Consider the following 23,439-nt stretch of genomic DNA (forward strand, 5'->3'; position numbering starts at 1 on the left):
TTTCCTTAACTACTCCCTGTTCCCCAAAGTATAGAGTACATTTTAATATTTGAGCATGGTAAAAGAAAAACCAATTAACTCCCTGATATTGCTATCCAAACACTGCATTTGCAAATCTCCAGGCTAGTCATGCAGAAGAGAAAAAGTATATAAATACACCCCTATATCTGAGGGAAAACCCTCAGCTAAATTCTTCTCCATTTAGATAAAGTTAATATGAGTCTTTTGGAAAATCCCCAGACCGAGGAAGGAACATTTCAGCCCACAGGCCTGACTCAGCCCACTGCTTGATTTCATTCAGCTCTGGGTGGGAAAGCTTTGGGTGGCCCTGTACAGAACCCCAAGAATGGCTCCTACTCCTGAGCCCCAGGGGCCTGCTAGAGTCACCCCACTTATAGAAGTTTCTCCTGGTTTAAGGATCTAAGCAATCATAAACATGTGAATTACAATTTCTAAGGGAAGTAAAGCCAAGAACTCCCACTCTCACTCCAGGTTCTAGAATTTAGCCAAGTCTTCTTAACCACTTCTCTTTTCCTCTTCTTTATAAATCCATTCCTTTTTTTACTTTTGCTTCCTCAAAGTGCTTCCCCCTCTCTGTGTACTTCTCTGTTAACTCTCTTTCCTCTTTTCTGAATTCCTCCACTTCCTCTTCCTTTTTGTCTATTTGTGTCCATTCCAGGGGCCAAGCCTCTCCTTTCACCGCCACCTCTTCCCAGCCCCATTGCTCCTCTCTTCACCCTCACTTCTGCTTCTGGTGTCTCTTCGCCTGTCTCTTCAGCTGACACTCATTACTTTCTTCCCTCTTTGCAAAGTAAAGCTGAATTCCATGTCCTGGCTTTGTTGTCTTGCAGGACAGTTCTATTTTTCCTTATGTTATACAGGTGCTCCTCAACTTATAATGGGGTTACATCCTAATAAACCAGACATAAATTAAAAATATCGTATGTTGAAAACACAATGTATCTCAAACATTATAGCTTAGCCTCATCTATCTTAAACATGCTCAGAACATTTACATTAGTCTGCAGTTAGGAAAAATAATCTAACACAAAGCCTATTTTATAATAAAGTGTGGAAGACCTCATGTAATTTATTGAGTACTGTGCTGAAAGTGAAGACAGAATGGTTGTATGGGTACACGAAGTACAGTTTCTACTGGATGCATATTGCTTTTGCACCATTGTAAAGTTAAAAATCTTAAGCTACTTTAAATTGGGGACCATATACATTTCGAAGACAGAAAGCCAGGGAGTATAATAAAGACAGCATGAGACTCAGGTGTCAGAGATGTGGCTCTGGCCTTGCTCAGAATCTACAAATGTAAAAATGGGGATCACTCAATAAATGACGTCAGTGTTCCATCCATTCTAAACCACTTGAAAGAGGTTAGTGGTTATTATGCAAATAAACAACAATTGATAGAGAATACAACAAAAATAGCAAATATTTATATAGTCCTTACTATGTCTCAAACACTGTTCCAAGCACTTCAAAGAAGCTCACTGAATCCTCAAACCATTACATGGGCACTAAGAATGTGCGAAGGGGGTGGCATCATGGGTAGGTTTTTTTCTCTTGCAAAAGTTTCTTTTATCACTGTTTTTACAATTTTAAAACAAGGCTGTGGAGTTGAGCATTTCTATTTCACTAAGAAAGTTGACTGAATTTTCAGTTTTATTTATATACAGTTGTCTACAGATTCTTTTCCCCCTGCAGTGCAGTGTCATTCATAGAAAAAACAAAAACAAAAAAACTCCAGGCTGTTGTGATCAACCTATGTACCAACTTTCCCTTTTCTAAACAGAAAATAATGCTTCAAAAGATTCATATCGACATGATAATACATGGAGCATATCATTCAATATCTTTCAATAAACATTGTGTGACATTTTCATACAAATGATCACAGTGGAAACATAATCATTACTGTTAGGAAACATAATCATTATGTGTTAAATAATACACTTAAAGGTTGACCTTGATGTCTCCTGTCTGGCAGAATGGCAGAGAATTTCATTTTAACAGATTGTTAAAGACTCCTTTTAGAAACCAATGTTCCTGGGAGTTATTATACCACATAGGGGTTAAATAAGCACAGAGCAGATTACTATACTTGAAAAATAAAAGCAACACAAAGAGCCTTGACAGCACATTTACTTTCAAAACAGGGGATGTCTGGGGCTTATTTCTCTAGAAAGTATATTACTTCTCTTCTTAAAAATACGATTTTTTTTTGTTCCTTAATGTTATTCGTAAGAATAAACCAATTTGGCCAGGCGTGGTGGCTCACGCCTGTAATCCCAGCACTTTGGGAGGCCAAGGCGGGCAGATCACAAGGTCAAAAGATCGAGACCATCCTTGCCAACATGGTGAAACCCCATCTCTACTAAATATAAAAAATTAGCTGGGTGTGGTGGCAAATGCCTGTAGTCCCAGCTATTCGGGAGGCTGAGGCAAGGGAATCACTTGAATCTGGGAGGTGCAGGTTGCAGTGAGCCAAGATCGTGCCACTGAACTCCAGCCTGGCAACAGAGCAAGACACCGTCTCAAACAAAAAAAAAAAAAAAAAAAAAAAAGAATAAACCAATTCTTATTTCTGAGAATTGATATGCAAACGTCCAAACTGTAAACAGAAACTGCTTGGTTTTAAAATACTGTACAATTTCTAGAAAGCAATATTAGGCATTTGCTCTTTCCAGACTTTTGGTAAAATAGGAACAGTTCTCTAACACCACGGATTCAATTTTAAAGAAACTCACAGAAGTTCAATTCTGGTAATTCAAACATAACGGGCTGCAATTTACTCTTGTATTATCTACAATAAAAGGTTTGCTAAACAAATTGATAGTATAGTAAGTAGTGGCAACTCCAAATTTTCTACGTATAATGGCACATAGGGGCTACAATCTAGTTGGAGAAGTCAGTTGACTTATTTTGAAGCTGCATTTGCATGAGAAGCACTCTGATTTTACTTTGATGGTATGTTCATATACAAATAAAAGTAGAGCAGACTTTTTAAAATATCATATGCACACTTTACACAAAATTGAGAAAAAATTGATTTTCCACATTGAAGAATACATATTTATTTAGGGTGGCATTAGATGACTGATGGAGATTTTTAGAGGGAGAATTAACATCTTCTCCTAGTCCCACCCCAAGCATTTCCTAATAATAATGGTAAAAGACTGGTGCCTAATCTACTTAAAATACCATTTGGTTCCAAAAACGTTGGCAGTGACTGAAATGTACACAGACTCAGTGAATATAGAAATGATCATGCATCACTTATCTGGGCAATGAAGATTCACATAGACCCATCATTAAGCCCTTCTCAGAGGCTGAGATTAGCTACTGTCTACTGGTAGAGCCATGACTGGAATCCAATATGGAATCTCCAAATCCTCTCTCTTTCTCTCATTTCTCCATAGCCAATCTGGAAAGAGTATGGCTTAGTAATCCTCTGAGAGCCACAAATTCAGTTAGAGTATATTCTTGAAATTAATACAACAAAATTTATGGAATGCAGACCTTTTGCCTGATTTAGACTGCTCTTCCTCATAGTCTGACCGTATTGTTATTTTACTGAATTTATTTATATATTCTTATTATGTATTTGTGTCATCTATCCAACTTCATACTTTGTGTCTGTGTACACATATATAGTAAACGCTCAATAAATATTTGTTGAATAAAGGATGATTGAGTGAGATTTTATTGAACCATAAAACTATTGCCCCTGTGTAAACAGTGAACTCTATGAGAGTATCTGGAATCATTGATTTCTAAGAGTTAGAAAGTTATTTCATTTCCCCATCCATAAAAGGCTTCTGAAAAATTCCAGAATTTGTGGGTGTTTGTACAGATTTTCCAGTGGGGGTCTGTGATCATGAAAAGACTTTTTAAATTACTAATCTAATGTATCTCCCCTATTATAACCCCTCTGTCACAGACATTATCAATCCAACTCTGCTACATATCTCCAGTAACAAAAAACTCACTACCATATGAGGCAGTCCAGGCTATTTTCATAGCTCTGATGAATACTGAGCTCTAATTCCTCCCTGTAACTTCTGACTGACCACAGCTCCATCCGCCAGAGTCACATAAACATGCCAAGATGCTATGCCACTTGACAACCCTTCATGTATTTTTAGACAGCTGTCATAACCCATCCTATCTTCTTTTAAGCAGTCTGTAAATCCTCAGCTCTTTCAACCAGAGTCAAGATTTCTACTATGACTTCTACCCCGGCATTCAGTGCACCCAGAACTCTGCCCAGACCTGCATATGTTCCAACCCTCCCATCTTAAGGGTTGAAACAAGTATTCGCAGCTCTCTCCTACTTGTTCTGGGCATCTCGAGTTAACGAGACTAACAGTTATCATGTCAGGGACAGCTGCTTCACTCTACTGACTTAAAGTGAACTTAAAGTTAACAAAAAATCTCTGTTTTTTCTCTATTTATGTTGCAGTTCCATCATGCATGGCCCCCCCATTCTATCCACGCAGTTAGTTTGGGGATTCTATTGCAGGGTTTTGCAATTATCCCTATTAAACTTTTACTTTTTTTGTTTCTTTGAGACGGAGTCTTGCTCTGTCGCCCAGGCTGGAGTGCAGAGGTGCTATCTCAGCTCACTGCAACCTCCACCTCCTGGGTTCAAGCCATTCTCCTGCTTCAGCCTCACAAGTAGCTGGGACTACAGGCATGAGCCACCACCTCTGGCTAATTTTTGTATTTTTAGTAGAGACGAGGTTTCCCTATGTTGGCTGGTCTTGAACTCCTGACCTCAGGTGATCTGCCCACCTCGGCCTCCCAAAGTGCAGGATTACAGGCATGAGCCACCACACCCAGCCAAACTTTTACTTTTTAAATGCAATTAATTGTTGCTTTTGGCTGAGGTTCTTAAGGATTCTCAAGTTCTGGTCAACCCAAGGATTCTCAAGTTCTGGTCAACCCAAGTTTTAGCCACCGTCTTCCCCATTCAGATTTATGCTCACTGTAGTTCAGACAGATTTTCATCCAAGCTAATTCCTTATTTAATATGCAACTTTTACTGCACAGATCATAAAATAGATGCTGTGGCTGGGCGCGGTGGCTCACACCTGTAATCCCAGCACTTTGGGAAGCCAAGGCAGGCAGATCACAAGGTCAGAAGATCAAGACCATCATAGGCAACATGGTGAAACCCCATCTCTACTAAAAACACAAAAATTAGCTGGGTGTGGTGGCACCAGCCTGTAATCCCCGCTACTCGGGAGGCTGAGGCATGAGAATCTCTTGAACCCAGGAGGTGAAGGTTGCAGTGAGCCGAGATTGTGCCACTGCACTCCAGCCTGGAGAGAGAGCAAGACTGCGTCTCAAAAAAAAAAAGATGCTGCACAAGAAAAGCCTAAAATAGGCAACAGAGTGAAATAATTAAGAACATGAACCTTAGATCCAGACTGCCAAGGTTCATCAAATCTGGGTGCTTCACTTACTAGCTATATGATCATAGGCAAGTCACTCAATCTCTCTCTATCTCAGTTTGCTTACTTGTAAAACGGGGTAAATAACTATACCTACTTCATTGAGATTAAGGATAGGATTAAATGTAAAGAGCCCACAACACATTGTAAGTGTTATAGAAATGCTTGTTTCATAAGTAACTTAGCTTATGTGTGCATATAAGTACAAATCAGAAATCAGTAAGTACTGTAAATGTGGAAAACATCTCAACAACTAAAAGTAGTACTATATGGTTATTTTCCCTGAAGCCCACATCTAGACCAACATGGCTTAGATTTTGTGCATTTAGCAAACATGAGGCAATATACCTGTCAGACTGTTTTCACTGTACCCTATTAATATGAATACTCAATGAACATCTGAAAAAGGGAACATGTCCTATAAACATTCCTGTGCTGCAGAGAATAGGGATTTTATTATTTATCCCCTTTTATTTTCTGTTTTCTTCCTGTTGTTGAGATTGGTCATTTCCATTGTTTCTCTTCAAATTCACTAACACTTTCTTCTTTCCTCTTCACTCTGCTGTTGAGCCCATCTACTGAGGCTTTTATAAAAATTATCCCGATTATTGTATTTCTTAGTTCTAAAATTTCCACTTAGTTCTTTATAGCTTTTATTTCTTTGGTGAGACTTTCTTTTTCTTTGCTGGGACTTTCTGTTTCTTTGCTGGGGACTCTTTATTTTATTATTTATTTCAAGTGTGTTTGTAATTGTTTGTTGAATAATTTTTGTGATGGCTACATTAAAATCCTTCTCAGATAATTCTACCACCTGTGTTAATTTGGTGTTGATTGTCTTTGGTCATTCAAGTTCATATCATACTGGTTCTTGTAATTTCCCATTAAAATCTGGACATTTTTGGTATTATGTCTTGAGACTATATATATCTTACTTAAATAGAAGTCCAGGTTTTCCACTCAGTCTCATCACTGAGCAGTGATGAAACTCCTGACTCTCCTCTAGGCTTCCTCTAACATCACATTAGCTGGCAGGTGAATTAAGTGCCAAAGCCTTACTAGTGCTGGGTGTCTGTTACATCCTCAGAAAGGTGGAAGTCTAGGCTCCCTCCTTGGCTTTTGTGGTGGGCATGGAGGTGGACCTCAGTTTATTTCATGGTGTTTGGCTGGATAGAGTGATGACTGTCTAAAAGTTTTCTATCCCGCTAGGATGCCATTTTCTGGTCCTTTCACTAGAAACAGCAGGCTTTTTTTGTGGGTGTTTTTTGTCTGTGCCCATTGGCATTTCCTGCTTGTTGGCTTCTCCAGTATCCAGCCTGAGACATAGGATGAAAACAGAAAACCCCAAGAACTCACTGCTGTGTCCTTCCACAGGTCCCATGGTCTCTAGTAAGACTGTCTTCTCTTCATTCACCTTTCAGAGTCCCTTTCTATTTATTTTATATGTAATGTCCAGGATTTTTAGCTGTATTTAGCAGAAGGGTTAGAGACTCCATCTTTCTAGAGCAATCATGTTTTTATGTAAGACTTTAATCTACTTTAATCTACTGAGTTATAAGACTAGCCTGCAGATTCCCACAAGCCCACAGGGCTAGTTGATTTAGCCCTGTACTGGGGGGTAGCAGGAGCTAGCTTTCACTGTGCTGCCTTCTCTGGTAAGAGAAACAGCCTCTTCCAGACCAACTCCCACACATACCTGGGACAGTTTCCTAGGTTTATTGCCCTTCCACTGAACAGAAGAATCAGAATAGATTCCATCTGCTTGTCCTCCCTCATTCCAGCTGGTCCCCACGGGCACACCTCAGCCCTGTACTCACAGATCACTCATCAGGACATGGGAAACGCAGCAGAACACCACTCCTACCGCCCTCCTCCAAAATGTCTTCTCATGTGGATTACCAAAACTGACTTCTCTCCACCCCCAATACTTCCTTGCTCTCCTGCGCTTCCCCATTGCTATTTGGCTGAGGTCCAGCTGGGCACAGCAAGCATTTTATAGTAAAACATCTAAGGTTGAGGTTCATTCTCAATCTTCATTCTCTTTGGCATCTGACACTACTGACCAGGCTTCCTATTAATAGTACCTTACAGATACAGAGTTATCTGCCATTTCCATGCATCTTCTTGTGTTATCTCATTTTATCTTCACATAACCCTGTAAGATAGCCAGAACAGTATTGTGCTCATGCTATGTCATATATGAAGAAACTGATACATAAAGCAGTCATATGTCTTGCCCACATTGACATGATATTAGGTACCAAAGCCAAGACTAGATAAATCTGATTTCTCAGTCAGGGCTCATTCTGTACCATGTCATCTTGGCTTTTGTGATACTACAATAACAGGAGTACCTATAGTTACATGATTGCCAGGCACTCCACAAGACCTAATACCATATATACCTAACTATAGAATCTGAGGCTCAGGGAGCTTAAAGCTAAAGCTTTAAGCTTTTTTAAATAAGGGGCAAGGAGCATTTGCTCTGTCTCTGGACCTCTGTCCTTTCGATACTACATAATCTCTATGGCTTCTCTTCTAATTTTCTAAATCCATATCAACAATCCTGTTTTCACCTACAAAATCCATTTCTTTATCTACAGTTGCCAAGTAGAAATTTCCATTCAAATGGCTTGTCATCATTTCAAGCCTCATATGACTAAAAGTGAATTCATTATCCTCACTCCTCTAGCCAGTTCCCCCTCCCACCCTCTACAGCATAACATTCTCCCAGCCATAGGGCACAAAACTGTAGCCATTTTTTGATTTATTCCTCCCCTCGTCCCCAGATAATGTCTGTTAGTCACAAAGTCCTGTTGACTGTTCTTGTGAAGCCTCTCATCTTTCTTCCCATGTACCTCCCTCTTTATTCCCATGGTTACTTATTAAAGGCCCTGAAATTGATGTTACTGGGTTGGCTTTCTTCCAGCAAAACTCGCAGGTTTTAGGATTATCCTCATTGAATTCATCTTCTATTCTACTGTCAGACTAATCTTCCTTAACATAGTTCTGTGATATTACTTCCCTTACATATAAGCCTGCAAAGATCCCAGAATCCATAGAAAAGGAGACTGGAGTTCTGAGTAGCCCTCAAGCCCTCCAGAATCTTCCTTCTCCTCATCTGGATAAGCTATGAAACTAGGCTCATCATTGCTCACTTCCTTGTCATCATCCTTTCTGCTCACTTCTGCCCCCTTCCAATTCTATCCATCCTTCAAGAGACCAGGTACATTGGAACCCATACAGTCATGAAATTCGTGTCACACATATAGCTTGTACCATCCATCCAAGCAACAAGCTGCATGCTGACCTGAGTTATTCATCTTTGCTTTGTGGGAGTTGGCCATATCTCCCAACTGGATGGTAATATGCCCAGGAGGAAATGGGGAAAGGGTATATGGCTCATGCTCCTCTATTCCCCACATCTCCTACAAAATGCCAAGCATGAGCAAGAAAGCCAATAAATCAGTGTTTCTTATAGCTTTAACACGCACCTGGTAGGCTTGCCTCCCTAGGATGAGGTCTGTGGTCACTCCATGTGATGTTGGAGCAGGTAGTTTACAGACCATATTTTGAGAAGCCCTGATTTTTTCAGAGTGAGTTGAAAAATTCATGCCAAAGGCAGACATGACATTGTTTTCTATTCCTTTGCTTGTCAACTAGATCAGGAATCATTCAAATACACATAATTTTCTGTTGTTCAAGAGTAGTTCTTTTTTTAAAAAACAAAAAAAAGCCAAAGATTTGCTATGCATAAAACAAAATTCTAGGATTTTTGGAGAATGTGAGAGTCAACAAATTTTCCAAACTCAGAAAGCAAGAATTTGGTCTATAACAGATTTTACAAAAAATCTCATGCAATAGATGAATTAGAAAAGGCATTTGGGGATTGGACACAGAAATTAGAATGGAGAATTCTTCCAGCTAAAAATTTAATTCATTAAGCAACCCAGGAAACATGGTTTTCCAATGAATAATCTGCCATAAATATACAGATAGTGAGGCAGAGAAAGAAGGAAAGGATCATATGATGCTTTTAGCATTACAAAATTATTTAATGAATTTCCAAAACATTTTAGAATATGTTGAATATTTATGAAACTAGATTCCGGAAAAAATGAAGAAGACAGTTCAGCAAAAAGAATAAAAGAGATACTTGCAGATAACATATTTTATATTTATGTTAATAATCCAAAACTGGATAAAATTATATAGTTCTTAAGAAGCAAATATGTCACATTATGGAGTTTTCTTGACAAGGGAGAACTAGAGGAGGATTTTTAAAAGGCCACAAGTCTGTGAAGAGCACATTTTAAGTAGTCAATTTGGGCTAACTATGGTTTTTGTGACGGATGCAGTTTCCAGTTTCATTAGTATGTGGTTCATTTTTGAGAAATATGGAACAATTTTAAAATAATGATATGGCCTGACTGTGTCCCCACCCAAATCTCATCTTGAATTCCCACGTGTTGTGGGATGGACCCAGTGGGAGGTAATTGAATCATGGGGCAGGTCTTTCCCGTGCTGTTCTCGTGATAGCAGTTAAGTCCCATGAGATCTGATGGTATTATAAAGGGGAGTTTCCCTGCCCAATCTCTCTCTTTGCCTACTGCCATCCATGTAAGATATGACTTGCTCCTCCTTGCTTTCCACCATGATTGTGAGGCCTCTCCAGCCATATGGAACTGTAAGTCCATTAAACCTCTTTCTTTTGTAAATTGCCCAGTCTCAGGTATGTCTTTATCAGCAGTGTGAAAGCTGACTAATATAGTAAATTCATACCAGTAGAGTGGGGTGCTGCTGAAAAGATACTGGAAAACGTGAAAAGATACTGAAAAGACACAACTTTGGAAGTGGGTAACAGGCAGAGGTTGGAACAGTCTGGAGGACTCAGAAGAAGACAGAAAAATTTGGGAAAGTTTGGAACTTCCTAGAGACTTGTTAAACGGCTTTGACTAAAAGCCTGATAGCAATATGGACAATAAGGTCCAGAATGAGGTGGTCTCAGATGGAAATGAGGAACTTGTTGGGAACTGGATCAAAGGTAACTCTTGTTATGCTTTAGCAAAGAGACTGGCAACATTTTGCCCTTGCCCTAGAGATCTGTGGAATTTCGAACTTGAGAGAGATGATTTAGGGAATCTGGCAGAAGAAACTTCTAAGCAGCAAAGCATTCAAGGTGTGACTAGCGTGCTGTTAAAGGCAGTCAGTTTTATAAGGGAAACAGCATAAAAGGTAGGAAAATTTGTAGCCTAACAATGTGATAGAAAACCCAATTTTCTGAGGACAAATTCAAGTGAGCAGCAGAGATTTGCATAAGTAACCAGGAGCCAAAGGTGAATCCCCAAGACAAAGGGGAAAATGTCTCCAGGGCATATCAGAGGTCTTCACAGTAGCCCCTCCCATCACAGGCCCCAAGGCCTAGGAGAAAATTATTTCATGGGTGAGTCCAGGGTCCCGTGCTGTATGCAGCCTAGGGACTTGGTGACCTGCTTCTCAACCACTCCAGCCATGGCTGAAAGGGGACAACAAGCTGAAGCTCTGGCTTCAGAGGGTGCAAGTCCCAAGCCTTGGCAGCTTCCATGTGGTATTGAGCCTTCAAGTTCACAGAAATCAAGAATTGAGGTTTGGGAACCTCCGCCTAGATCTCAGAGGATGTATGCAAGCATCTGGATGTCCAGGGAGAAGTTTGTTGCAAGGGTGGGGCTCTCAGGGAGAACCTCTGCTAGGGCAGTGCAAAAGAGAAATGTAAGGTCAGCCCCACACAGGCTCCCTACTGGGGTACCACATGGTGGAGCTATGAGAAGAGGGCCACTGTCCTTCAGACCCCAGAACAGTAGATCCATCGACAGCTTGCACCATGTGCCTGGAAAAGCCACAGGCACTCAATGCCAGCCTATGAAAGGAGCCAGGAGGGAGACTGTACCCTGAAAAGCCACAGGGGCAGAGCTTCCCAAGACCACAGGAATCCACCTCCTGCATCAGTGTGACCTGGATGCCCAAGATCATGGGAACCCACCTCCTACATCAGTGAGACATGGAGTCAAAGGAGATAATTTTGAAGCTTTAAGATTTGACTGCCCTTCTGGATTTCAGACATGCATGGGGACTGTAGCCCCTTTGTTTTGGCAAATTTCTCCCATTTAGAATGGCTGTATTTACCCAATGCCTGTACCCCCACTGTATCTAGGAAGTAACTAAGTTGCTTTTGATTTTACAGGCTCATAGGCAGAAGAGACTTGCCTTGTCTCAGATGAGACATTGGACTATAAAATTTTGAGTTAATACTGAAATGAGTTAAGACTTTGAGGGACTGCCGGGAAGGCATGATTGGTTTTGAAATGTAAGGACATGAGATTTGGGAGGGGCCAGGGGCAGAATGATATGGTTTGGCTGTGTCCCCACCCAAATCTCATCTTGAATTCCCACGTGTTGTGGGAGGAACCTAGCGGAAGGTAAGTGAATCATGGGGCAGGTCTTTCCCATGCTGTTCTCATGATAGTGAATAAGTCTCACAAGATCTGATGGTAGTATAAGGGGGATTTTCCCTGCCCAATCTCTCTCTTTGCCTGCTGCCATCCATGTAAGACATGACTTGCTCCTCCTTGCCTTCTGCCATGATTCTGAGGCCTCTCCAACCATATGAACTGTAAGTTGATTAAACCTTTTTCTTTGTAAATTGCCCAGTCTCGGGTATCTCTTTATCAGCAGTGTGAAAATGGACTAATACAAGTAATAATGTAACAATAACAATGTCAAGTTAGGGTCACTGTTGTCTTTTATGAGGATATAAACATCTTAGTGTAACTAATGACTTCCTTTCTGCTTTTCCCCCATTAAAATGGCAACCTGGTTTTTGCTTGAACATCACTAACTGGGAGAGAATCTGTCTTTTCTGATCAGTTCTAATTATTAGAACATTTTCGTTCATTCAGAAGAAATCTACTTCTCCAAATCACTAGTCCTAATTTTGCTCTGTGAAATCAGCTGGGTCAAGTCTTCTTCCTTTGCTTCATGAAAGTTCTTCTAGTATTTAACATTCAGATCTTCATTCTTTTCTTTTGGATAAAAATTCTTAATTTCTTTATCTCTCAAATGGCATGTTTTCCAAAAGCCTCCCAATTGCCCTGCTCTCACCGTATTATAGCTCATCAATGTCTCTCAAAACATGGCACCTACCCTTTAGTATGAGACTCCAAATTTGGCCTGCCTAGAACAGAATCTAGGGGAGCTATTACCTCATATAATGTGCACCTGAGACTTTCTATTAATACTATCTGAAATTACATAAGATATTTTAGTAATTTCACCATACCACTAGCTCATATTTAGCTAATTACAAAATTCCCAACCCCCACCATGAACTATTTTAAGTTGCATCTCCTACGTTCTATACATATTAAATAGAATTTTCAGAACTTATAGTCAAGATTTTACATTTATAATGTTACAGGCCACTGTTCTTCCCTCCCCCTAAAAGCCCCTAGACAGAATCCTAGGCCATTATGTCCTTTCCTAAAGATATCCATTAGCATCTGGTTTACTGTAACTCCCAGGATCTGTCATGGTTCATTGTGATGTCAGTAATCATGTAGGTGACTGTTTCACTCCTATTTTCACCTTTCTTCTGGACTCCTCCAATGACCTTGTCATCCACTCCATCTCAGTTTTCCACTCCTTCTCAATAATAGTAACCCTCCTACTATCTACCTCAAACACCCCAGATACCAAATCATCATCTCTTATCCTTTTATCTCCCTTACTCTAGTACCATTACTCCAGCAACCCTGCCAGCATATACAATCCACTGCTTATGTCATCTTTGTACTATGCTTCATTCCTCCTCAGCAGATTCCATGACCAAGCATCTATATACTGCCTTGCATATATCCTCAAATCCATTGCCCATCTGTTCCTACTGGGATCACTGGAAAACAAAAACCAATCCAACTAATCCTGCACTCTAAACCAAAAACAAGATAACATATACAGTGATTGGTCTCACTTTAAGCTCTAAGTGAGCCCCAAGGGCTACTCAGTATTCTCTCAGTTTGCCCTAGTCCTTTCACTCTCTCATTTTCCTAAACCTTCTCCCCTCTTCTCAAACTTTCAACAATTCCACTCCTGCCTTCACTCTGTTGACCCTGCTTCCTATTTCATTGATAAAATAGAAGCAGTTAATGGAAAACTTCCACCTGTTCTCAGCCCCATATCCACTCACTCCCTGCACGTGTGCCCTCTCCTCTGTCTTTCCTCCATTATATCCATGAACTGTCCTCACCTTTATCCAATATCAGCCCTTCTCTGTGTGCTGGATCCATCCCTGCTTACTCATTCAGAGATACAGTTTCAGGAAATGCCCCCACCTCCCGCAACACCAATCTTTCCCTGACTACTGCATCATTTACATCATCTTGCAAATATGCCTTAATATTCCCCATAGTAAAAAAAATACTTTCCCTTCTTTTCATCTCAATCTCCATATAGTTACCTCTTTTTCAGTTTTCTTTATAACAAAACTCCCCCAAAGAGTCATGTCTACAAATACCATCTCTTATTTTCTCCCTTCTCATTTGCTCTAAAACCATTTCAACCGAGATGTTTTTCCTGGCACTTTGAATGATTTCCTCACTGTCAAATCCAGTGGCTGACTCTCAGTCTCTATCTTAACCACAAGTAGCATGAAGCATTTGACAGAATCAATCATTCTATTCCTCTTGACATATATTTATCTTTTCTTCTGGAGTCTCTTTCAGTTTTCCTACTTCGTTGCCCACTTTTACTCAGTTTTCTTTGAAAGACCTCTGAATATTTGAGTGACCCAGGACTGCTTGACCTCATCACTGTCAACACTCACTCCCTTGGTGATCCCATCTCTACACCAACAACTCCCAATGTATATATGCAGATCAGATCACTCCCCAGCCCCACTCTACACTGCTTATTTGACATCTCCACTTGGACACCAAACAGACATTCAAAAATTAACATTTGTAAAACCAAACTCCTGGTTTTTCCCTAAAACTTGTTCTTCCTAAAGTCTTCCCAACCCCAGCTAATAACAACTCCATTCTTGTGTTTACTCAGGACAAAAATCATGGCATGTCCCTTGTGTTCTTTCTAACACATTATATACATTCAGAATATATCTAGAATCCAACCACTTTTCACCTCTTCCAATGCTGTTACTCTGGTGCAAGCCACCATGATTTCTTTCTCAGATTATTGCAATGGCCTACTAGTAGGTCATTCTTGCTCCACACCAACCACCACCACCCCCATGTTAGATTCTCAACGCAGTGACTAGAGTGAGTCATTAAACTTAAAACTGAACTCTAAATATGTTCCTTCTCTATTTAACACCTCTCCCATTCCTGTGGCTCTCATCACACTCAGAGTAATATTTAAAGCTGTTAAAAGGGCCTATAGGACCTAATCTATCCACTGCTCTCTACCACTGACCCTTTGCTCATCCTCTATCATTCTCCCCTTGCTTACTCCATCTCACTGCTCTTCCTGTGGTTCCTTCAATGTGCTAGGCACACTCTGACCCAGGGCCTTTGCAAAGGATATTCCCTCTGCCCAAAACGTTCTTCTCTCAGACATCTGCAAGACTGTTCTGTCACTGCCTTCAAGTCTCTGCTTTAAAGATACCTTATTAAAGAGGTCTTCTTTGACTATCCCTCTCATTCCCACTATTCTGTTTTGACCTTTTTCATAACACTTATCATCCCTTGATATAGATGTTCTGGTTTCTGTTGCCCTTCCTTACTCTCTCCCCTTGCCCCCACCAAGAAAAAAAAAAGTATACTTTATGGTGAGAGGCTTTTCTCTCTCCTTTTCTGTACTACAATCCTCAGTGCTTAGACAAAGCCTGACATATAGCAAGAGTTCAATAAATAGTAGTATAATCATAAGTAATGCTCTCTTGCTGAAACTAATTACAATGGTTACCTCTGGAGAGGGGCAATGGATTGTTGAAAGGTAAGGTGTGAAGACTTCCTTTTCTCTGCTCACCCTTTTAGATTTTAATACCATGTGTATGTATTTTCTACCCACCGCCAATTTTTAAATTGGGACAAAAATAATTTTAATAAACAGATTTATCTTGTTGCTTTTGAATAAACATTAAAATCAAAATTCTTTTTCATCACAATGCTACCCGGTAGCATATCAGCCACCCTTTGAAATTTTGTGCAGTTTATAAATTAAAGAGCATGCTTTCTATATCTTTATGTAAGTTGAGCGTTTTATAGAGTTCCTAGACATAGGAAGGGCTACACACATGTTGGTAATTCAAAATCTGAAAAAGAGGGAAATAATGTTGTACAGGCATTATTTTTTAGTGAACCAGAGGGAATTTCTGAACAATACATTCATTCTTTTCTAAGGGTCTATGAATATTTAGCATAATAACACATTCTTAGATTCTACCAGCAGTCAGTGTCAAATATATTGGTTTATAAGTTTTAAGAATCCGTATTTTCCCCTTTTTGAAAATCACTTATCAATTTCAGCTTTTCTAGCCCTAGTCTTATTCTCCAAAGATACTGGGAATGAATTTAAAGCTGCTCAGCACACTCATTCAATTCCATGACATGTAAAGTAGTTGGATGTGAAGAACCGATCTCATCAAAGTAGTAATACAATATTTTACCTTCTGTTTACTTATCCTGGGATTCCAGTACCTCTTTCTGTATGTTTCAATTTTCCAACTTAAGAATCACTGTCCATTTTAAATTAGGGAGCTCAAATAAGAATTGAGAAGCCTTTCCCTCCCTTTTCTCATACCCTATCACTACAGCATCTTCCAAACAGTGGGCCTCTCTGGCTCACACTCTTCTCACTGTTCTCTTTGCCCTCAAATATTATTTAACCAAACAAACTGGTTGTCTTTCATTTTTGGACCATGTTCTTTACAATGACTTTAGCGCAGAGCATTCCTATGTAGATACATTTGTCTCTTGAAATGTCTTTTATTTTCACTGCCCTCTAAATTTTCCAGCATCGTTTTCAAAACTCCCTTAGTCACCACTGAAATAAGCTAATTGTTGAATAAAATCACAACTAACTAATCCAAAGATCTTGATGTAACAATTAGCCAGTTATTTCTTTGAAGATGCAGAGAATGAGATAGATGATAGAAATAAAGGGAGAGAAAGATTTTGTTTTTCACAGCTAGACAAAAAGACAGATTTTGTCTTTCACAGTCCGAGCAAGCTGTGCTCATATTTACTTATCCTGTGTTGATCTCAGAAAACTAACTCACACCCTTGTGCCCATGGGGTTAGATTATTATAATTCCCTTCTAGTCAAGCTTCCAGCAATAACTTGGGAATGAAGAAAATGAAAAATAACACAAAAGGAACTATTTGGCTAAATTAAATACTGTGAATCAGAAAGGTGCACATGTTTTAGGAAGTCATGACCGACCTGTGTTTAGCACAGATCCTTACACAAAGGAGGCATTTAACATTAGTCTACTAAGTTGAATTGAACCGCAATGGTTTCTCACTTTACAAAAGATAATAAAAGCTTTCTGTAATCCTTGCAATCCATGCTCCCAGGGATAGACAATAAAATGGGCAAGATAACCAACAACGCTTCTCTCAACCCTCAGAATCAGAAGTAAAAAAGAGATGGAGAGAGGAGAGCCTATGAGCAGGGCAATGAGCAGGGTGGTTTTCTTGGAACAGTAAGTTCATGAAGGGAAAGTTAAGCTGAAAGCCTTTATAATATTTATCAATGCATTTTAAAAGTATGTAAGCATCTCTAAATTTTAATTTAACCTAATTTGAATTCCCTATATTAAAGAACATATATTGTACTTACTTCCAGAAATGGTATTGATTGTATGTATCCAGAGGATATGCCCAGAGAAATAAATTGCATTAGTTTTCCAAACTCTTTTATTCATCTTATATGTTTCTTTAAAGACAGTAACAGCAAAGTGTAATGTTCCTTACCATTTCAATAGAACTGTAGCTTTCTCAAAAGAAAGAAGATTGAAATTCATACCTTCTGAAGGGGATTACCTGGAAATGACTCCAAATAAAAAATGTCTACACATCCGTCAAACACATCCAAAAGTGAAGACAGTTAATCTAGCCTCCAAATGGAATTTAGAAGATGACTGGTAATGTGTTATAGTTCTTTAGATTTGTTATACTAAATAGAATAAACACAAGTTACATAAAACCTTCTGAAAGTTATTTAAATCATGATAGACTGAGAATAGTTTTTCCAATACAGCATCACATTTAGCATTTGAAAAATGCGGACATATAAACAATGTGGTCCATGTAAAGTAAATTGGAAAATGCTTTTTGTAATTATCTTGAAATTTAAGTCAAATTATCTATAAATTGACATCACTGCAGCAGATCATATTGGACTGATTTTTCCTGACCATTCTCCATCATGTTCTTGATTTTGCTTTCCATACATTAAGCAGTCAATGAGTTAATTTCCAAAGCAGGCAATGAGTTAACTCTATTTCATTTTGTTCAGATGTTCTATTTAAAATTCTTTCTTTAAACAAAGGACCATTCTTTTTTCCTTTTGTTATTGTATGCTCCTTTTGAATAGTTTCCGGGAATAAAATAAACTGATCATGAAAAAACAAAACAGTTGCTCTTAACATTCTTTGTATAAAGTTATTAGATGATGGCACTTTTATTATTAACAACGCTAACATGTTGTAGCCTACCTACGGTGTATTAAATGTTCCTTGCAAAACACACATAATTTCACACGTCCATTATCAATTTAGACACGAAGTTGTAACTTTAGAAGACAGTGTTATTTTGATGAGACTATTTCCACGCCACAAAAGGGACAGAAGCAATGAGAATACCTGAAAATAGACGATTGATGGAGTTTTATGGTGCAGTTTTAATGATGTTTAAACATATATTCATTCCAGGACACTGCTGAGAAATATTTTTGGAAATGTTCCTGGGAGAATTTTAATTACCATCAATGTATAAAAATAAATAACAGAATATCTGTCCAGATGGCATGATTGGTGATGTTTTTCAGAAAAACAGTTATTAAAACATCAATATCTGTCTTATATTTCCATCTAAAAAAGAAACAAAATCTGTTTAGAGTGCATCACACTCTAAGTCTAAGTTACTTCTTAGTTTGAGTCCCAAAAAGCACCACTCTTTTAAAAAAATAAAGCACTCTTCTGCCATGTGGGGACACAGTGAAAAGATAGCTGTGTGTGGACCAGGAAGCAGACCCTCACCAGACACCAAATCCACCTTGATCTTAGATTTCTCAGCTTCTAGCACTGTGAGAAAATAAATTTCTGTTTATAAGCCAAAAAAAAAGTAAGTTAAGAAACACAGTGTAAAATAGTGTGCTTAATAGGCATCTCTGATACAATTGAGGGCTCACCTGCTAACTTTGCTTATAGCAATAGAACTGCCAAAATAACAGACCAGGAAGCTGGACAAGATTTCTTTGGAATTTTAAGATCTAGTTATTTATTTATACAGCATTTCTGGCATTTGAGTCTCTTATAGCAGCACATCCAGTCTACTTAATAACAAACATAGAGATTTAAGACATTAACCAATCAACAACTATATCAGAAATTCCTTCAAGCCACAATCATAAACTAAAAAATTTCTATATAAATATGCAAAATATGTGTTCCTTCCATCTTTCTTCATTCTTCTCCCATCCAAACGTAGTATCATGTTTGATTTTACTACTATATTTGTTGCCTAGGATAGAAAACCCCAAACACATTCAACAAAGCAAGGTATTTCTATAATAATACTACTAAAAATGCAAAATGCATTGTTATTTACTACAGCCACCTTTCTGTAACAATGCACTGTACATTTTGAAATTGCTAAAAGAGTAAATTTTAAATGCTTTTACCACAAAAAGAAGTACATGAGATGATGGATTTTTTAGCTAATCATTTGACAATGCAAACATGTATCAAAACATCACACTGTACCCCACAAATATATATTCTAAGCATTTCCTATATAATAACTTTTGTGGATATGTTACTGAACATGGGGCACTTAGCTTCCTTTTTCTAGTTCACATAATCTTGGTGGCACTAATAGGAGGTGGGTAGTGTTTCATAAAGAAACAATTTACTTTGATTACAGTGGATAAAGATTCCGAACTATGAGCAGTCTATCCCCAACAAAGAATGGTAAAGACAAAAACTACCTTCCTTTGTCTACTATCATTTGCCATCTTCTTTTGCAATTATAAAGAGTTTTGTTTTCACTTGGATGCAGAAGTTGAAAGAGAGACTGAGCAGCCATTCTTAGATTTAAATCCTCCCCCACCCCTAGGGATATAATAATTAATATATAACCATTGGCGTTTGGCGTTGGAGCTTTTGAGTACTTTCCTTTCTTTCTTTTTCTTTTTTCTTATATAGGGTCTCCACTTTTTCTCTTCCTTTCAGGATATTGACAATTTTTATTCAACGCATTCTTCAAACCTCTTTTCCCCAGCTCAGATCTTCTGTACCAGGGCAGTTAATTACGATTACCTTAGGCATTCCACATAACCCTTAAGAGAAGCTTACGAAAAGGGGTTTCTTTAAATCAACCACCAAGAGCACACACACCCGTCCCACTCCCCTTCCCCTCCTCTGGGAGCACCCACCACCCCAGGCCTTCTAGCTCTACATTGTCAAAACTACACAACTCCCACTCCACCATAGCAAAGCTTTCTCAGGAAAGAGCACCACAGAGCATCCCCTTTCCCCTCCCTGGAAACAGCGTTAACCAGGCAAGCAGCCTCAGAGCGCGCTTCCTGGATCCTTTGACCAGGATGCGCCAGGGGCCTGGGCTCCCGCTGGACACTGGCGCGCTCAGACTTTGAATAGGGGCGTCAGGCGAAGAAAGGCCAAACCCAGGGCAATTTCCGGGGGAGGAGGGTGGCTCAGACTGCTGGTAAACTGTACCACGTCCACTCACCACCACCCAAGCCCTCCAACCCACAGCCAGGCCCGCCGAACTTAGGACTTCCAAGTTTCAATGCTCCCTGTAAGGTGGGGCCATCCGGGCAGCGGCGAAATACAGGTTTTGGGCGGGGGCAGCCACAGCACCCAACCGTCTTGCAAAGCTGTGCCTCCCGAATTAGGGACAAACTCCCTGGGATTTGTTTTCTGCGGGAGAAAAGGCGGAGGGATGTGGGGGGAGTAGGCTGTGGCGGGAGTAGGGTGTGGTGGCGATTCGTGGAGAGCAAGGGTAAGGGGCAGTTACGGCCACATCTCTGCCCTGGACAGAGCCGGGTCCAGGGGCCGCGGGCCTGCCCGCCGCTAGGTTGTCAGCATCTCCTGCACCCGGCGCGCACACTGCGCGCAAACACGCCCCCCAAAATCCCCACAACCTGTCAAACGGGCCCTACAGCTCGAAGCCCCCTGGCAGGAGGGAGAAACTTGTACCCAGACTCGCCAGCAGCTAGAATGCTGCGGTTTGCCGATGAGAACAATTTTTAAAGCGGAAATAATCATGATAATGAAATAAAAGGATCAAAAGCATCTTGACTTGTTCTGAGCCTTTGGGAAAAATAAAATTGTTGTTTTCTACCAGCCCGCGAATATTCCCAGTCGCCCGTGGCGACGCGGGGGTGGGGTTGGCGCTCAAGGCAGAAAGCGCGAGGCAGGTGCCCAGGAGAGCCGCGCAGAAGGGGACTGACTGGGGGGCCCGGGTCCCCGACGCCATTTGAGGGGCAGCGGCGCCCGCCTTACCTGTGGATGCAGTTTCCATGGCAACGGGCGACTGCCGGGCGGAGCCCGAGCCGGCTTCCCGCGACGCTGCTTCCCGGGCCCTGGCGCCCAACCCCGGGCTGGGCTCCCCAGCCTGCGGCGCCCGCGTGGCCCCTTTCGGCGTCACCGCTTCGTCCTCCCCCTCCCCCCGGTCCCTGAGCCACTGGGACCCGGGGCCGGCCAGCGGCAGCAGCTCGTCCTGCGGATCCCCCGGCGCGGCCATGGCTGGCGGTCCCCCGGCGCGGCGACGGCGGCTTGGCTGGGCCGAGGCTCGGTGGCTGCGCGGGCGCTCCCTGCTGCTGTCCCCGGAGGGACTCGGCGCTCGGGGAGGCTGCGGTGTCTCAGCGTCGCCGCCGCCTCTGCTGCAACTCCGCCGAGCCGCTGCCTGCCGCTCTTCCCGCTTCGGCTCCTCCTTCTCCCCCCTCCTCTTCCTCCGGCCCCGCCGCGGCGGCTGCCTGCGCTCCTCCTACTCCCCTCGCTGCTGCCGCCGCTGCTTCGCTACTCCCAAGCCTGTTATTACGCAGGTGAAAATGGCCTGCTTGGTCCAGGTCCTCCTGGGCACGTCAGCCCCCAACCTGCAAATGGCAGGCCCCGGTTAGGGGATGTGCCAAATCCACTCGAATCTTCCTCTCGTTTGGGGAGGAATAAAAAGGAAGAACCAGCAAGTAGAAGCAGTCACCAGCAGCGTCGCCTTCCCAACTCAGAAAGTTAAGCCCCGACTGGTGTCCTAGGTCCCGAGGCAAAGAGGGAAAGTTAGAGAACTCAGGGCCGCAGTTCTGAGAGTGACCAGTATGAGTTGTGGAGGGGACACAGGTCTGAACGGGGAAGGGGTGGAGATGGGTTCTGATGGCAGATGGAGACAGGGAAGCTGCAACCCCGAGGTTAAATCCTGCGTTTCCAGAATGGGCCTGAAAATAGTGGAGTAAAGAAATGAGTTATCAGGACAGCCTCCAAAAAAAGCTTAACAGGTCTCACCCTGACCAGCCCTGAGGGCAAACAGGATATCAATAGGCAAGGACAAAAGCTGTACGTTTGCTTTCAGAAACACTGAGCCAAGGCCATCCTAATCATAAGCTGTCTGTGCAGTCTGTTTTATTTCAGAAGTTGGACATTCCATGAAGCTTGCATCTTTTTCTTTACAGTTCACTATGATAAAATGGAAGATAGTCAGCAAATAAACCCAAACTCAGAGGAGGAAAGTGACTTGCCTTATCATGTGTTATGCCCATACGAAGACCCATCTTTTCAAATGTCTTGTGTTTTATTGGTTCCCAAGTTGTTTATATAATAAAATAATGTGCCTTTAAAAACTAAGATTCACCACAACACACAGGGTGAAGGAATAGGTTTTTCCGCTGTTTCTTCTCTAGGAAAGGTGGGCGCAGACGGTACAGCACACACTGTGAGACTGTGGGACTCTAGGCCGCCATGCGCATCTTGAGGATTTCATACCTGTCCATTGGTATATTCAAAGGCCAACTTCAGGACCATTCAGGTGCTCTTTAATAATGCTAAAATGAAAAAGCCCAGAGTCTGCCTAGTCTTTTGTTCTGCTAGTGCACTAATGTTCAAAAGATGACAATAAATTAGAGAAAAATCATTCACTAAACAATAAATATGGCCTCCTAAAGCCAGATAGATATCCCCGGAAATCTGATGGTCACCAAAATTTTACATTTTTGATATACTCAAAATTATGTCTCATGATGGAAATATTCACTATCTAGATTGTGGTTATAGCTTCACAGGTGCAAACATATGTCAAAACTTATTGTTTACTGTAAATATGAACAATTTAATGTGTTGTCAGTTATACCTCAATAAATCTATAAAAATAATCTCATCCAAAAACAACAAAATAATTGGTTATCATGAATCATAATGATTTTTAAATATCTTTCCATGGGAAAACAAGAGCGTATTTAAAAAACCGTTAAGTTGAAAAGCTTATTCCACCGCTGTCTTTCCATGGAGCTTAATCCTGTCTTGTAATTAGAGGGCACTTGTAAGCTTTTTTCAGATCTATTACTTAGTATTCCCTAAAGCATCAGAAATATTAGATGGGAATTTCTCATGGTTTTATTACTGATAAGAAGACAAGAACATAGACAATTCTAGTGATATAACCTTAAAGTGGTTATTGATGAATACTAATATTTGAGAATTGCTATGCAAAGGAGTTACATGCAAAATAATATGAAGTATATTCTTTTGTTT

The 23,439-nt window shown here is 40.7% G+C and overlaps 1 protein-coding gene across 2 annotated transcripts in view; it reads right to left on the reverse strand.

The window, feature by feature from the left end:
• The window catches only part of RTN1 (reticulon 1), a 325,414-nt gene that overhangs the window by 257,425 nt on the left and 44,550 nt on the right, over positions 1-23,439 (reverse strand). Inside the window, exon 1 of one of the 2 annotated variants that reach the window (XM_002824806.6) lies at positions 21,205-22,130. The exons of the other annotated variant lie outside the window; for it this stretch is intronic. Within the exon in view, the coding sequence (XP_002824852.4) occupies positions 21,205-21,445 (241 nt within the window). The 5' untranslated portion in view covers positions 21,446-22,130. Of the gene's footprint in view, positions 1-21,204; positions 22,131-23,439 lie in introns of those variants that run through there. 2 annotated transcript variants of the gene reach the window in all.

The sequence above is a fragment of the Pongo abelii genome, chromosome 15, assembly GCF_028885655.2.
Source record: "Pongo abelii isolate AG06213 chromosome 15, NHGRI_mPonAbe1-v2.0_pri, whole genome shotgun sequence".
NCBI lineage: Eukaryota > Metazoa > Chordata > Mammalia > Primates > Hominidae > Pongo > Pongo abelii.